Source organism: Sturnira hondurensis, unplaced genomic scaffold, assembly GCF_014824575.4.
Source record: "Sturnira hondurensis isolate 20B ecotype Veracruz unplaced genomic scaffold, ASM1482457v3 Scaffold0023817, whole genome shotgun sequence".
Taxonomy (NCBI): Eukaryota; Metazoa; Chordata; class Mammalia; order Chiroptera; family Phyllostomidae; genus Sturnira; species Sturnira hondurensis.
The window spans coordinates 878,247-896,474 of record NW_028096448.1 but is presented as its reverse complement, the minus strand read 5'-3'; the positions used below and the strand labels follow the sequence as shown (position 1 = coordinate 896,474).

Here is an 18,228-nt window from a genome sequence, read left to right as displayed (position 1 = left end):
GGAGAATAGTCACCACAAATATCCAAAATAAAATGGCTATAATTTATTGAGCAACCTACCAGGGGCATTTTGGTAGGTTCTTTATACACAGTGTACAGATTGAAGGCTTAGCTTCTAGAGTCAGACACCCTGGGTGTGAATGCTGGCTCTGCCTTTCATTTGCTGTGGGATCTTGAGTGAGTCACTTAACTTCTCTGTTTCTCAGTTTCCTCATATATAATGGATACTGTGGGGTGGCACTCATATCCCACCCACCTCCCCAGGCATTGAGGTAATCATCCCTCCACTCTTGGGAGAAGTGATAACTCACAGGGACTGGGAGAGGACTGGGATAAGAATCCCAGAAATTGGCTCAGCAGAAGGGAGCTGCCTAGACCAAGGCTGAGAGACCTCCCTGGAGTTGCTGTATCCAATGACTGGTCAACTTGGGGTACAGAGTCCAGGCTCCAGCAGAACACTGACGGACCCATTCAGCTCCAGAGCTCCTTCAGAAATCAGCTAATTCCATGCAGCTGCACTGCCTTTTAGCTCAGTCCTGTTTCCTACTTCCTTCCCTCACTCTTACAGATGATATAAGAGCACTGTCAATGAACACGCTGCAAGCAGACCTTAGAGTCTCAGATTCTGTTTCCCGAGGAATCTGACCTACATAAGGAAAATCATAAACTTACAGAAAAGGTTGCTCCTCCTCCTCTGCCTCTCTTTTCTTCCTACTAAAAGCTTATTAATATAGAGCCTGCCCTGGCCTGTATTATATCTAATACAATCTCTAACACCCCACAGGTACTCTGTGAATGTTGATTGCATGGATAAATGGCCAGAACATGGTTCTAACTAGTAAGAGACACTTTCTATGGACTTTAGACAGCCTACCTATGGCCATTCTCCTACTACATTGAAGCCCGTGGTCATGAGCTATACGACCCTGGCCAAGTATGCTTATAATTCTTCTTTCCAACCTGTCCCTCAACATTCTTGTTTTCTTTTCTTTTTTTTTCTCATCATTCCAGCTTGTGATTTTTATATCATTTCTTCCCCTATGTGCTTTTTTCATCCTTTATTTGTTTCTTAATTAGGCTAAATGCACTAATGATGATTGAAATAGTATATACATATCCTATAGATAAATCTATTTGGCAAAGTCTTCCTCTACCTGCTCCAAATGCCACCACCCTAACTAACACAGTTATATAAAATAATCATCACAATTAGTCCCCATTTGCTGTTTTATTTTGGAAATAATCTCTCACTGCAAGTACAAGTATTGCATCATTTGCAAGGTGAGACCAAAGAAAGTCCCGGCCTGTCCAAGTCAGGCATGGAGTGCTGAGCTGGGCATAGGATTACTTGACTCATCTAAAAAGAGTTGTAATGTCTTGCTCAGAAAACTTGTGGAATCTCCCTCTCTGAAATTATTTTCTAAGTAGAAAAAAAATCTCATTTCTTGCAATAGTTTAAAAGGGTTCTGGTTTAAAGGCATAGACATAAACTCTATGACTTAGAAAGATGGTTTCAGTGATTTCAAGATTTTTGTGAATTTCATGAATTCACATGAAATACCATGTGAATATAAAAACTGAATATCCTTTAGCTATGGTTTCTTAAATTGCACTAGTTATAAAAATGTAAGTTCAGCTCTCCCAGGTAGTAAGTTTGTCAGCTAGCTACAAAAATGGAAGACATCTAACAAACTTAGGCCATCAGCATTTCAGAAAAAGACACAAAAGAACAAATAGAATTCGTTTGCTTCAGAGCAACATTACTGCTCTGAAGTAAGTCTTTATCCATATACCATTAGCCCTGCTTTCCTGGACAGCCAAATATTGAAAAATGTAAACAGCAGTAATGTTGTTAAAAGAAGGCCAGTTGTTGCTATCTTATTTTAATGCCGCTGTGTTATTCTCCTCAGGCTATCATAATATAACTCCACAGACTGGGTGGCTTAAACAACAGAAATTTAGTATTTCTCTAGTTTTCCATAAGCTAGATGTCCAAGATCAAGGTACTGGCAGGGTTGGTTTCTCCTGAGGACTCTCCCCTCCCCTTGCAGATAGCCACCTTCTTTTTGTGTTTTCACATGGTCTTCCTTTTATGTGTCTGTGTCCTGATCTCTTTTAAAGACACAGTCATAACTTAATCACCTCTTTAAAGACCCTATATCCAAATATAGTCACATTCTGAGGTACTAGGGGTTATTCAACACATCAGTTTTGAGGCAGGGGACACAATTCACCTCGAACCTCTATCATTTTCTCCCTTCACTGTTCTTTCTGCCCATGTTTTATAAAACATTCCATTGTATTTTTCTTAGAGAAACAACAGACCATTGTGCAGTTCAGTGAGCTCATTCAAACCTGTCCTTAAGGTTCCCAGAAACCTCCTCACTGAGTAAGGTCATGGCACCTCCTCTCCTTACCCTCTAGCTTTGCTCCAGTGTGGCTCCTCTGTGCCCTAGTTCCTGCCTCTTTATTTCTCTTGTCTATACCCTAGCTCTCTGCTCCTAGGCTGCTATGTGGAGGCACCGTAAATATTCCTCGTTGATACAGATGATGGCATGTGAATGCGGATTAAGATCAATGGGCACAAGGCTGCCTCTTACATGCACAGTTGGTATCTTTACTCTGTGGCATATGCCTGTGAAATAATGTGTGAGCTGAGGGTGGAGGGGGAGGAGTCATTGGCAAGTTTGTGGTGTGAAGCAAGTTTTTATTGGTGAATGAACCGTGGAAGCTCTGAGTAATGTGTTCTTTTCCTCAATCCAATTTCCACATTCTATGACTGGGAAAGGCAAGAGCAAGTCAGGATGAGCTTGACTCATGATGACCCTAGGAGGCTTTTGCTAAGGAAAGTGGTCACATGGACTTCACATGCTGGGTGGAGGCAGCCTCTTCCCAAAGGGGGAAAACCTGGCAGACACTCAGTGCTCAGTGTGTGATTAATTGCTGTGTTGATAGAATAGTGCAGACCGCCTCGCCAGGAGCCCAGGCCCCATGCCTGCCTTTGCTAACTAAAGCAGTTGCCTGCTGTGGGCTGAATAGCTGGAAGTGAAACCTGGTGGGGGTGGGGTGTGGTGAGGAGGGACTTCTAGCACCCCGGTGCAGAAGACTACACTTCAAATTCTACAGCCCTAGGGGCCAAATGTTCAAAAGTACATGACAAGTATTAGGATGGCAACCTCTTCATGACATTTAAAATTGCTGCCCACCCCTCCCTGAAATGCCCCATTCTTGCTTGAAGCTTCTCCTTCAAGGGCCATGAATTTCCCTTACATCCCTGGTTTTCTACCATCTGACCATTCTTTGCTGTTTTGCTGGCCTTTTACCCACTTCTGTTCCTTAGATGAGGGCATTCCTTAGCATTCACTTCCCATGTCTCTCTTCTTCTTTTCTCTCTTCTCCTCCTTCCCTGTAGCAACCTCATCCTACCAGGGCAGTTCCAACTCCCTAGATCTCCACACCCAACCTCTACTGAGAAGGCCAGGTCTGATTTTCCAAATGGAAGTTCTTCTAGGTAACTTGTTCTTAACTTCAGCTGCCCTGATTAGAGTAACGTGGGAGAATTTTTTTAGTCCTAAAACCCAGGCCAAACCCCTAGACCGATTCAATTAGAATCTCTGGGTGAGTGGAAATCAGGCATCAGTATTTTTGGAGTCATTTTTAAGTCTCCCTCTTGAAGATGATTTTCTCTTTTCCGATCTCCCACAGTTCTTTATCCAAACTGTTCTTAGAAACATGATTTTTTTTAAGTCTTGCTCAAGAACCAGACTCTGGGTCTCAAATCCTGGTGTTGACATTTACTAACTATGAGACTTTAGGGAATTTTGTTCATCTGACTATGCTTCAGTTTCCTCATCTGTAAAAAGGGCTAAGAGAGGAAATAATAATAGGACTTAGCTCATAAGGTTGTTATTAGAAAGTAAAAGCCTAGATCAGTACCTGGCACTTAAAAAAAGAAATAATTAGTAGTTAACTCCTATAGTTTTAAGTAGTCACTAGAATTTATGTTTAATCCAGTGTGCTTATATAAAGATCACTTGAAGAGTGTTAAAAAAAATTCTTGCCTTAACCAGGTGATTCAGTTGGTTGGAGCGTCATCCTGTACACCAAAAGGCTGTGGGTTCAACCTAGGTATCTGGGCACATACCTAGGTTGTGGGTTCACTCTCCTGTTGGGGCACATACTGGAGACAACAGGGTTAAAAAAAATCCTGCATTTCATTTTTATTTTTTAGAGAGGGAAAGAGAGGGAGAAAGAGGAGAGAAACATCGCTCGGGGGTTCTAGGCCCAAAAGTCGGGCATGTATCCTGAGCAGGAATCAAACCAGCAACCTTTTGCTTTACATGTTGATGCCCAACCAACTAAGCCACACTGGTCAAGGCAAAAATTCCTACCTTCCCAGGAAGCTTTCAGGTGATGCTGGTGCTCCTGGTGTGAGGACCTACCTGGTAGTATTCCTGACCTAATCCACCCCTGTATCACCTTCTGCCCATATTTTCAGCCCAAAAAGTCTCAGGAGGCCAACTCTGTGAGGTCTTTCCTAAGTTCAGGCCTCAGAGGTCATTCACCAATAGCCAACTTGATCCATCAAGCTCCCTAGGTTCCAAAACTTGCCTGACTTATACTCTCAGAGCAGAGTCCTGATTCTTTTGTATCAATCCAGAGCTTTCAAGGAATAAATGGATTCTGATGCAAGCATAATCCGAAAAGAACCCCAACTTTGGGTTAGAAGTCACAGGTTTGTGCAAAACATTAAGAATGGGCAACTTTTGCTTTATGTGATCTTACTTCTTTGAAAAAGGCCCTCTTCTCTTTTATATGACCTCAGAGTATTTCTTGACTGACCAGAGCCCACAGCTTGCTGTGTCCCTGTGGATTTAAACTCCTCTCTCAGACAGGTTTTCTCTGTGAGGCCTTCAGGTACCCTTTTTTAATGAAGGAAAAACCTGGCTTCTCCCTCAGATAAGCAGATGCCATTCAGTGCATCTTCCTCAGGAGATCACACAGCTCCTTCATGGTGCTCTTGACCCTGATTCTGGCTTCTCTAATTAGATGGCAGCACCAAGGCATTTTTCTTCCTAGGAAGAACATATACACCATTGTGTCTGGCCCTCTGCTCCTGTGCTGTTTACTCGGTTTGTCCCACCTCTGTGCAGCCAAGGTATCTAGCTCATTACATTCTGCATTTAAGCTGACTCTTTTTTTTTCTATTTTAGCTCAAATCCATTACACTAAATACTGTACATATTATTATCACCTAAATGACTTTACTCAATCAGTTTTAGCAGCAAGGTCAAGGCCCAGTGAGCTGGAAGACCAGCCCTCGAATTGGCTTTCAACCAAAACAGCCAACAGCCCCCCTCCTTCTTAAATCAACATTGCTCCCAGAGGGATAGAGCTTTGCATCAATGAAGAATGTATTAATTAAAGCAAATGAAAATGCCCTCATTTGTTGTAATGAATTTAGTTCTTGCAGGCCATTTTCTATGGAGTCGCCTGTCTGGAAGATACGCTGAAAAGAATGAAAGGAAAAAAAGACATTAAGTTCATAACTGACTTCAGGGACCTGCTTTTCACCACACTGGCCTTTCCTATATCCACAGTGAGTTGCAAAGATGTATATGCAATACAATACACATGTACATGTGGGATGAACTTATTTCCTGGGTGGCAAGGCTGCTTGGGAGTCCATTATTGTAGACCAAAGCAACTGTATTTGCATAAATGTCCTGAGGACTACATCACATTGCCCTATGTTTTCCGGAAACAGAGCACATTACTGACAGACTTAGCATTAGCTTTTGTGTCTTTGTGAACGTTTGACGCAAGATCCATATTGCCGTCTAATAAATAAGTTTAAAGGACCTTTCTTAATCAAAATGGTTTCAGCAGGGCAACGGAGATGGAGAGTGCTAGAGAGAAAGACAACTAATTTTCCCTTTTATACATCTTGTTTCACTTGCTACAGTGAGTATATGTTACTTCTGCAAGAGGAAACTGCAAAAAAAAAAAAGATGAGAAACTTAAAGTTGGAACATGAAAAAGACAATTGAGGAGAGAGAGACAGACGATCTGTCTGAAATACCGGCTGTGGGGCACAAATAGAGGGCCTCATTTGTTTTGTTGAATGATTAGACATTGGAAAGAATCAAGACATATGCAAGGGAGAGTAAGCTTGTTTGCTGACACTGTCCACATTTCTGTAACATGCTTAAATTTTCATTCATTAGAATGGAAACAAACTGAGAACAAACATGCCAGCTGCTCAGCAGGGCCTATAATTAGACATGGCTACCTCCTTCCACCGTCATTGTCCTACTTCTTATAGTATTGAGACTCAAAACTTAAATGCAAAATGAAACTCCCAGATAACAGAGCAAGTACTGGCATTCCAATTTTGCTTTGCNTCCACATTTCTGTAACATGCTTAAATTTTCATTCATTAGAATGGAAACAAACTGAGAACAAACATGCCAGCTGCTCAGCAGGGCCTATAATTAGACATGGCTACCTCCTTCCACCGTCATTGTCCTACTTCTTATAGTATTGAGACTCAAAACTTAAATGCAAAATGAAACTCCCAGATAACAGAGCAAGTACTGGCATTCCGGTTTTGCTTTGCAGGACACCTCTTCTTCAGCCCCATAAATCTAAAGGCCAAGTTTTTAATAACAATGGAATTTACTCATTTTTTAAGGCCTACAAATTGAGCCTTTGGAATTTAAAAAGATTGGAAGATTAATAGTTTCTTCTTCCATCTCTAAATTGACTTTAATATAGAGGACAGACACTTTGAAAAGATAGCCAAGGGATGTAGGAGGGTGAGGATCAACCTAAACCTCTGAGCAATGGAGAGATTCAACTCTGTTAACTAGCTTGTGAGTGGTCCTGGGAGTTTGCCACTCCTCTCTCCCAGCCTCCCTACCTCCCCTTGCCATGTCTATGGAGAGGGTGGGCAAGGAAAGTGTAAGACTCAAGGTATTCCAAGTGGCTGCTCTCAGCACTCCTGCTGAAAGTGTAAAGAAAAGAGAAGCCATTGGTTAAAATGAAATGTCTTAATAATGGTCTGCAAATCCTGGTCATCTTTATCCTCACTGCCTGCCCCAATGACAAATAATTGATCTCTAACTCTCTAGATTCCTTAGGATATGAATTTTTTTTTATTTTACATTTTTATAATGTCTCTAAAACTGTGATCTGTTGTTTTGCTGTTTCCTTTTTATCTTAGAGAGCTTTGATTGAAAATGAACCTAATGCTATTTTTGTCATTTATTTTTCAGTTTGTATTTCTGACATTCTGGATCCTCTTTCTCTGTGATCGACAACTTGTTTACCCTAAGCAACTAGATAATATTCTTCCAGTGTGGTTGAATCATGCAATGGTGAGTGAGGGAAAAATTTAGTGTCTATAGAAAGGCAATAACCTCTGTACTGAACTCTAAAATGTCTTATTTATGTTTCCAAACTTTTCCTGAACCCCCAACATTCTGCTCATTCCTCCCTCTGATCCCTTTCACTATTCATTTAAAGAGCTCATTGAGGATATAAAATGAATACATACTAGTACTGTAATTACAGTCATTGAGAGCACAGGGGATGACCAGGCAAGACCCTGCCAAGTTGCTCATGTAGTCATTGAAAAGACATGCAACCATAAGGGCAGCTGCAGTCGTGACAGAGAAATGACTTCAGCATATAACATGTAATGAAAATTCTGATCTAGAAATGGAATTAAGCAAGCTTTAAAAAAAAATCCACCCCAACATCTAAAGAATATCTCAGAGCTCAGCAGCAGCTTCTTAGCTAACACGGGATTATTCATCTCAAGTGGAATGATTATTTACATATTCTATGAATGCATTTCTGTTTATTTTTATTCATGCACTTTTTTGTCCTCACCCAAGGATATATTTATTGATTTATTTTTTATTTTTTAAAAAGATCTTATTTATTTATTTGTCTTTAGAGGGGAAGGAGAGAGGGAGAGAAACATCAATGTATGGTTGCCTTTCTTGCGTCCCCTGCTGGGAGTTGGCCTGCAGGGAACGGGCCTGCAACCCAGGCATGTGCCCTGACTGGGAATTGAACCGCGATCCTCTGGTTCGCAGGCCCGCGCTCAATCCACTGAGCTACACCAGCCAGGGCTTGATTTTAGAGAGAGAAGAAGGTTGGGAGGGAGGGAGAGAGAGAGATAGAAACATTGATTTGAGAGAGATATATCTATCAGTTTCTTCCCATGTGTACCCCAACCCAGAACCAAACCAACAACCTAGCTATGTGCCCTGACTAGGCATCATACCTACAACTTTTTGGTGTACAGGAACGGTGCTCCAACCAACTAAACTGCAACATCCAGGGCCATGCACTTATTTTTAAAGGGCTAAATAGTGAACATAACTTGTGAAATATTCAGGTTACTAGCACCTGAATACCAGTAATAGCCACCTGGACAAGCAGCTTGGCTGCAAGGCTGTCCAGGTCTTGGGTGAAAGAGGGGCCTGAGTCATGGGCACTATCTTCATGAAGAAACCATTCAGCATCCTAGCTTTGTTGCTTCACACTTACAGATGTACTTCCACATTAGCCAGGAATTCAGAGTGAAGTTTCAGAGTGTGTGAAGCAAATGACATTTGAAAACCAGGGGAATCACAAGGCAGTAGCATCGTCAAGGCTCCTTGAGATCACAGACTTTATTTGACCCTTCCATTGTCTCAACACTCACATGATTACCAGTCAGGAAAAGCAGCTCAGTCCACTGACTCTGTCCCTCCAACATGCCTCATCCCCCAGTAAAAATGTACTTTCAGTTTAAATATGTGCTCAGTGAGATTACTGATTACTAATATATCCAAGTTCTAGTCTAATTCAGAGTCCAGCACCAAAAACTGTATGTTCAATGAGTCTTACCTTTCAGAGAGCTCCTCCTACCACCTTCTTTCTGTCTGACCACCTCTTCCAAGGAAGGTCTGCCCACCTTTCTAATTCCCATTAGTATTAATCTGAGACAACTATTAAGGGACATTCCTGCTTTTTCATGGTACTTTATTGAGCATGTTCCTCAAATATGGGCTAATGTACCTCAAACAATTTAGATAACTATAATCCTGATTTACACAAATTAGAAAAAAAGTTCAGAGAAGTTAAATGGTTTGCCTGGGTCCACAGAGCTGATAGGTGGGGCACTAGGATTCAAATCCAAGGCTGATTCTGCTCTCCCTCGTTCTTTGCTACAGTAAGTGCAGGCAGTAGGCTGATCTTATTTCATAATTCACCAGGCAGTCCAAAGACTGCTTGGTTAACATAGCAAAGTGAGAATTTTCACTTAAAACATCCAGAATCCCCATCCATATATTAATAAGCTAAAACATGACTTAAGAAAATTAAGTGATTTGGGACAACTGACTGAGCTAGATGTTACTAAAAAAAAAAAGAAAAGAAAAAGAAAGGCAGAATCTTTCATTTGTGTCTTTTCTTTGGGGCTGACCACCTAAATCACACCTCTTCCAGGCTTTGTGAGCTCATCTAGTAGTTTTCCTGCGACTATTACAAGTTTCCTAGCTCTTTCTGGTTCCATTTTCCAGATGGAAGTAAGATTAGATTTCTTCCAAATACTTGTTTTGGTGATGCCCAGCATCTGTGATCTTGGTAAACAGCCACACAGACTTTTAGTAATTGTAAAACAAGATAGCTGTACAAGGTACATCAGATCCAAGAACAAAGGCGATACTGTACAATAGAGATCCTAAAATGTTTTTGTGCCTTCACAACCCGTTTTTTTTTTTTCTGTGCTCCTAGTCCTTTGGTCAATCAAGTAATCTGAATCTCTTCAAGAGAAGAGACTAGAGTCAAAAGAGATGGGACAATGGTGACAAAGAGAAAAGAGGAGGTGGCAACCTGTCTTCAGTCAGACATTGACTCAGACAGTTCTGTTTGTTTATGTGGACAAAATCCCAACAGAGCCATTTCTAGGGGACAGTGTTGGCATCAGCAAGGCCAGCTCTGTGGTCTTTTCCAGACTTTCATGCTTCCTGTTGGTGTTTGCTCCAAGTCCAGTGTCCTCATGACTGCATCTCATTCCTGTCTCCAGATTGTGTCCCTTATGCTGGACGTTTCTATCCTCACTATTAAATTTTTCTGGCCTATTGTGTCAAGGAATGATTTTTGCTAATTTCTTAAATACTAGCATAAACAAATATGAAAATGGCTGTTACTGGGTCAATTTGTTAACACTTTCTACATTTAACACTGCCCTTCCATGATAACCCAAAGGAATGACTACCCAGAAACCACCACTGTGGCAGCCAGAGTGACAATGGGCAGTCAGGCCAGACATCTGGTGCTAGTTGCCTACACATACTTGGGGCTGGCCCTGCTCTTACGGAGGATTGCTTCTGTACTGCTCCTTTTCTCTTCCACAATTTAAGAATGATTGGCTACATATTCAGTGTCATAATTTCCTGAAAGCTTCCTTCATTTCACAAAAGATGTATATTTGCTATTTTAGCCTTAGCTTTGAAATATCTTACCTGTTGCCATTTGTGATGATGCTCTAGGCTTTGTGAGTAGTATCTGTCATATTAAGAAATATATGATGTCCCCCTTGACAGAGAGCAATTCTAAAATTTTCATGATTTATCAAGTCTTTGGAATCCTTCCAGTGCAAGCTTTCTAGCTCACTGGAGATGTGTCATTGCAATAGGACAATTCAAAGCTGATTTTTACCTTAATGGACATTTTTCTACCTTTGTTTTGTATTTGTTCAAACCAAATAGTATGATAGATATGTATGTTTTGTATAGTGTGTTTTGTATGTATTTGTATGTATATGCATGCTTTGTATAGTATGTTTTGTGTGTTTGCATGTATTTCTATGTATATGTGTGTTTTGTATAGTATGTTTTGTATGTATTTGTTCAAACCAAATAGTAACATCAGTGAAACATTTGCATTAACCATGGACAGGCTGTCTTCACTGGTGCCCTAACACTCCCATTTGAGCTGGTTGCCTTATTTCAAGTCAATCAACCTGATGTTTTACTGCTAAAAAGTTCTCTAGTCTTCATGAAAAAAGGGAAAGCACAGCAAAGTATTCTCCAGGTTTTCCAGAAAAAAATTAGCTCCTCAGGTCTTATCTAAATGACTACTTAAGATAGAATCAGAGCAGATGATTTAAATAGGAAGAGGACTCAGTAACTGAGGAAACCATCAGATAGTAACCAGAAGGGAGCCGGGGAACTTATTTCTCAGAAAATCAACCTAAATTGTTCAAGTTTCCCCCAAAGAGGGGTAAAATATATCAGAGAACCCCCTCAAACCCTCTCTACATTTGAAAATAACACATGATAATTGAGAATGTGATGCAACTACTTTGTAAACTGCATCAAGAACTGTATAAATATGTCACTGTCCCATAAAACTCTTAATCCATGAGCAGAGTTTTAGAACTGAAAAGACTTCATTGATATTAATAGAGGACTACAAACAATTTGCTCTTAAGAACCAAACCTTACTTTGGCTCTATAAATTGGAAAAACATACCAAATACAGCTACTCTGTTGTTTAATGTGTCATGTTTATCACTGGAAGAAATAATTGTTAAGTACCTACTGTGTGTGTAGCACCACGATTGATATTTGATGAGGGTTTTGACTTCTAGCACCTTAAATCTGAGTGAACCTAGTATATACACACAACACTGAAGCAATAAGATAACAGTTAATACTAATAGAAGGCATTGAGGTAGGTGGTGGCATGCCGTGGTGTGTGATTACTGCCAAATGAAAGATGTGCACAGGGAACGCTTCATGCCCCCTGTGTTCTGGCCTGGATGTGACCAACTTGTGAGTCATGACTGAACAACGTGAAAGGCCTTAGACCTCTCTCCTAGGATGTAGTGGGGCATCAAAATGTCAAGGGAGTGAAACTCTAACCCTTCCAGTTTCTTTCTCACTCATGGTGTGCAAGATGCCATTTATCATTAAATTCAGACCCAATCTTAGATTTTTCTCTCTCATCTTGATGTGAAATTGTTGGGCAGCTAAATAGAGTTAGGTGATTCCTGATGAGCAGAGAAGGCCAACTGCAGGCATGTCGGTGCTAACTGGCCACATTTTGTCCACCAACACTACAAAGCCTTTCTGCACACCTTTCTTGTGTTTCAACCCAGCCCTTCTTCTGGACAGAGGAGACTCACAGCTGAGATGCTTGTGAATAGCTCAGTTGTTTTCAGCCTTCACAGAGTAGACCCCTCTGTGAACCTAAGGGAATCTATGGGCCATTTCTCAAAGAGACACAGATGCCCATAACATTTTTTGCATTATTTTAGAAGGTTTGTGGACCCTCAAAATTCCATTTATGGAACTCAGGTTAAGGTCTCCCGGCATAACTGAGCATGTACTTGGAAAGAGAACCCCCAAATGGTTGCTTATTCCGAGTTCATATCAAAAAGACAAAATCAGAAACACCCATTTTTCAAAGTCATTATTATGTGTTCAGTGATGTTTTCATTTCCATGGGGTGATAAGAGAAGCATGAGACATAGTTCCTAACCTCAAAAAGTTTAAGTTACAACTGTTATATATCTAATTGTGTATATAAATATACATAATTATATATAATTTATATATTTACATATTTATATAAATATATAATTTATATATGTAATTATATATAATGGTTGTAATGTAAGCTTTTTTATATGCATGTATTACATACACACATATATATGTACATTATATATGTGTGTGTATATAACATATATATATATACCCCCACACAAATGACCTTTTAACTTGTCAAAGGCAGAGGTTGTGTTCTGCAGAAACTTCAGAACATTTGGACAGTTAAAAAGCAAAAACAAACCCCTCTAGTATTAATCCCCTGAAAGTCCATGTCTGAAAAGAAAGAAGAACCTAGTCAGGGTCCCCATGGGGGACTTTACTTTCCATCCACTTCTCTTTCTCCATGACATAAGCATGAACCAGAGTGTGTTCTGCTGATACAATGCCCCAGAGCACATCACTCATAGGATGGTGAGATCTTTTGGAGATCTCATTATATATAATGTGTGTGTGAGATCTTTTGGAGATCTCACTTAAAGCATGGTCCAAAGTTAATGGAAACCATGCAGCTCTTGTACAGTGAGGTGTCTATAAAGTAACTCCCCACATAGTATCTTTGTAAGCCATACCTTTATTGACACAATTTTTTATAAAGCATTATCTTACCATAGGCAATTTGCTATATATATATAATATCTTATTTATAGAGTGCTTACTATACCAGACTGTCCTTTAGGAGTTGAGGATGCAGAAATAAACATAACCCTCCCCTCAATCTTTGTGCATGACATATACATTCTGTTGGGGAAGATAACAATAAATGTGTAAACAATAAATAAATAATAAAATGTGCAGGTGTTTACAGTGGTAAGTTTAATAGGATTCAGGCAGTCAGGGTAGTCAGGGAATCCCTCTACAATGAACTGATATTTAAACAGAAATTTGGATAATGTGAAGGAGGTACCACAGGAAGTTCTGGCAGAAGGAGGGCTCAGCTAGATAGAAAGACTCTGAGAGGGAATGTCAGCATCTGTAGGAAACAGCAGGAAGGCCAGTGTGGCTGGTTCAGGCTGAGCTGCATAAAGAGAAGGACTAGAACTGTAGCCAGGGTTTGAATTATGTCTCACAGGATTTATAAGGAATTAGGGTTTTATTCTGAGTATGATGGGGAAGAGCATCTTTTCAGGGAGGCCTTATTTTGTGGGGGAGCACTTACAATGTTTAAACTACATAAACTATATAAAGTCTGAGGAATAGGCCTTAGCTGTCCGTTCCCAACACATTACATGTGATATGTACAAAACAGTGCTTAGGGCTATATAAAGTCTTATTTCATTTCAGTATCTATCTATCTATAATCTACCTATCACCTATCTATTTATCATCTCTATCATCTATCTATTGATCTATCATCGAATCTCCATTGCATTTTATTATTCACCCTGCTTGCGTTTCAAGAGCATCACATTCACTACAAACTAAGAGGGACATCGTGGAGGTGTGGTGGGGGAGTGGGGAGTAAAGGCCAGTTAGGAGGTGCTTGCTCATTGCAGGAGGAGATGAAGGTTGTTTGGGTGAGTGGCCTGGCAGTGGTAGTGATTAGATTTTTAGCTTAAGATACAGGGAAGGAGTAAGGATAGAGATGCTAGGAGAAGTCAAAGGATGGCAAAGGAGGAAATTAATTCCAAGATACCTGAGACAACAAAACCTAGGAAGCTGGGCATATAAGCCTAAGGGAGACTTCTGGACTGGTGAGATAAATTTGGTTGTCTTCATCAGAAGGATTGTTTTTAAAGTCAAGTAAGATCACCTAGGGAGCAAGAATGGTTAGAAACTATACTTCAGGACTTGGCCCTAGGACTTCTAGTACTTGGGAGGAAAAGCAGGAGAATTCAGCAAAAAAGATTTAGAAAGATTTAGATTTCTCCTAACCAATGAGTTAGGAGAAAACCCAGTGCAGTTTAGTCTCCTGGAAGTCAAACACAAAAATGTTTCAAGAAAGAGGAAGTATTTTATGTGAGAAACTGCTGAGAGGTTAGGTAGGGTGATATTGGAAGATGACTTGAGTCAAGATTTTTCCATTGGGTTTGGCACTATTGAGCTTTCTGGTATGAGAGCAGTTTAATAGAGTGGTGGAGAGACATAGAGCCTAACACATAGAGCCTGTATGGATTAGTTTCTTTTGCTGCTGTAACAAAGTAAAATAACCTTAATGTCTTAAAACAAGATAAATCTATTAACTTACAGTTCTGGAGGTCTACAGTTCAAAATGTGTCTTATGAGATGAAATCAAGATGTCAGCAGAGCTGCATTCCTTCTAGTGACTTTAGAGGAGACTTTGTTTCCTTGCCTTTTCCACCTATAGTCACCTACATTCCTTAATCCATGGCTTCTTCCTCCCAAATTAGTTGTGTACCATTAAATTCTAAAACGTTCCCTAGTATTTTCTACTCTAGACCAGGTCCACATTAAAAAGAGAAAGTATGACTCCACCAATGACCAGGAAGTGGTATTGGTAAAGAACTTGTCATGTGACCTGCAGGAGGTAGAGATCCACTAGGTGAGCCAATGATGGATGTATTAATGGTGTGCCACTGGAAAGATCCTTTTTCAGAACATTGTTCCAAGGCTTCTGAGCAAGAATGAAAATAGGATCATTTGTAGCATACACATAATTACTTTGATATTTTTCCAGCTTTAATGACCTCAGTGGTTAATCCTCACTGGACAATCCTCTTGGTTAAAACACGTTTTAGCTATCCCTTTATTCATACCATTCACTTCTTACTCTAAGATAGGTTAGGCTCCCCGGTGGCATTCGCCTGAGAAGTACTGAGAAGTTATATGGCTTAAAGCTCAGCAGTGAAATTAGAAGCTAAACTCAAATAAGGAAGCAGAATTAGCTAAGAACAATCAAGGCTTTTTGCTCCTCAAGATCTCTTAAGATAAATAGGGGAGATGCTGATAATGAACTGCCAAAGGATTACCAATCCACTTAAGGTTTTATACAACTAGAACCAAGTATTCAGAGTGCCTGCTTTCTTAATCCCTTGAGAGCAAAAAACAAAATGGTGAAAGCATAGCTTCTTTTTTTGGAAAATTCTAATTCAGAGAACTTTCAACATGTGCTGAAGAGTTGCACTTTCAACATAGCTTTTACGATTCCATTATCCAGTGAGTCTCTATCCACAGGCCACTTTTTAAATAGAATACCAGCAGAAAATATATCCCAATTTCAAAATCAAGGTCAAAGGTTTTTACTGATCAAAAAATGTGTCCTGTCTTCTAAGAATTTAGTGGGAATTTGAATAGTTGAAATCATTTGGTGCCCTTGAGGGTTTGCTGGTGGGTCTCCTCCCCTCCTGTGTGATATAATTAATCCTCACTTCCATGGCAACCATGTGTAATACTACCAATGGGAAGAATGACTTTACACTGGAGAATAACCAGGATGGAGAAACTCATTACAGAAGATCCTAAACCCCTCTGAAGTACTGAGAGAAAAAAACTCAAATCTATGTGGGTAGGAAAGAGTTGATCTCAGAACAGAAGTGAAAATACCCAAGAGCTGCTCAGTGAGTGGGTAGATGGAAGAGACTTCACTGTCACATTTGATTGGACACCCTCTTTCTGATCAGAGGGCAGCACAGAAGTGCCCTCGGCATGCTTCTAGTTTCTACATAACCCCACAGGCAGACACTCTGGCAGCTGCAGAGTCCGGTCCTTGCCTTCAACAGGGAGCTGCTGACAGGCTTTCAACCAGCCCCCACATCTCTTTCCCTGGTCTCTTCATCTTCTCTGATGACAGAGCAATCTCATGCTTAATTGAGAATTCGAGATGTGCAAGTCCTCTACCTCCATCTCACCTCCAGGTCTTTGTGTTACCTACCACCTATAGGGTACTACCTAATCTTCTTGGTGGTGACTCCATTTGCCCACAGATCACACACATGGATTTCTAACTCTCAGATGTTTATGTCTAGTATTTAGAATCCTGAGCCCTGCCCTTCATTTCTCTCTCACAATCCAATGGCCACATTCATCTACACAGAGGTACTTGCTTTGCCAACTTCTTCCTAAATCTCACCAACTCTTCCAACTTACCATCATCCTTACTTACTGAGCAACTTTGTCCTCTACCTCCTTCATGTACTTGCTAGATTCATCCATTTTCTCTAAAATTTTACACTAGAGCAAAACTAAAGCAAAGTAAGAAAAGACATACAGACAAGAAAAAGCTCTTTGCCTAAGGAGCTCATGCCTGCTGAAGTGTATGCAACAGAAATGACTGTCAGAGTGTGTGGGAGTGTGAGTAAAAGGTTTGCTCCAAGAGGGGATCCTGTTTCTGTGCTCAGTGCCTTACACTAAGAGCCAAGTATATACGCACAGCCTTTTAACAGTGGACTGACATCGAAAGTGCCCTGTATGCCACTAAGAGCATCACCATTAACAAAAAAATCTATAGGCATGTTGATCCATGTATCCACTCAAAGAATCAGCCATCTAATTATGGATGTTTAAAACAGAATAAAAACCTGATACTAAATGCCAGGTTTGCAATCTGGGGCAATATGTCTGGGCCATTGCTTGAAAATGCTGTTTTTGCTGTTGTCTTAAGAACATATGGCTATAACAGACAATAATGTGCTAATATTTCCCTTTCTTATTCATTTCATGCTTGACAATAAATATTCTTTTGTAGTGATGATTGGCAGAGATACTAAAATAACTAACCTATCAAATAGAATTTAATAAAAGTCTTTTGTCTACAATCAGCTCAGGGAGTTTAGTTTAAGGCTTATATGTAGGAACAGTTTAATTAATATGCATACTTTTACTGGCATATTTTAAAATACTAACCTAATAATGTCAGAGTTAGTAGCATGAAAATATCATGAGGATCACAGAAATTGTAAGCCTCGCATAAAAGGTGCTTAAGAAGTACTTATTGAATATTTGACAACTGGAATACTGAGTTGCATGTCCAATGGAAGTGACATTTAACATTGGTGGCTTTTTTTTGAGGTGATGATTCTTAGAGCATGGTGCAGGTAATGCAAGACATCTCCAGGTACAAGTCATTGAGAAATGAACCATCTGTGAAAAATATTCTATCTTCACTAATGTCCTTTCACATGTGTTAAGGTTTTTTTTTAAATTTTATTTATTTATCTTTAGAGGGGAAGGGGAGAGGGAGAGAAATCAATGTATGGTTGCCTCTCATGCATACCCTGCTGGGAACTGGCCTGCAACCCATGCATGTGCCCTGACTGGGAATCGAACTGTGATCATCTGGTTCACAGGCCCATGCTCTGTTAAGGTTTTTTCGGGGCTACAAAATTGAAGGGGGTAAATTATTAGGAAGACTGGTACTGGAACTTGATTCTAAAAAGTCAGATTGGGTGAATAGAAGCAGAATTTCTTAGCTTTTTGTCTAAGTTGCAGAAATGATAATCTCAGGTGTTTTCTACAAGTTAATTTTTAATTTCATGAAAAAAATTGACTTCAGTACCAGAAACACATCAATTCTGGCCCCATTTCTTCCATTATCTTGCTATGTGATTTTGGAAAAGTTAATAGACCTCTCTGGGTACTGGGTTCCTTAAAGTGGGTGTGTTAGTTCTTAATTTTCAGAATGTTATTAGGAGCAAAGAAAATAGTATGTATGCAAC

The 18,228-nt window shown here is 40.0% G+C and overlaps 1 protein-coding gene across 2 annotated transcripts in view; it reads left to right on the top strand.

Annotated features, from left to right (window-relative positions):
• Window positions 1-18,228, top strand: part of ADTRP (androgen dependent TFPI regulating protein) — a 99,051-nt gene that overhangs the window by 42,915 nt on the left and 37,908 nt on the right. For both annotated transcript variants that reach the window (XM_037037959.1, XM_037037958.1), the window contains exons 3-4: window positions 5,464-5,598; window positions 7,277-7,378. In XM_037037959.1, coding sequence (XP_036893854.1) covers window positions 5,464-5,598; window positions 7,277-7,378 — 237 coding nt within the window. The remainder of the gene's footprint in view (window positions 1-5,463; window positions 5,599-7,276; window positions 7,379-18,228) is intronic.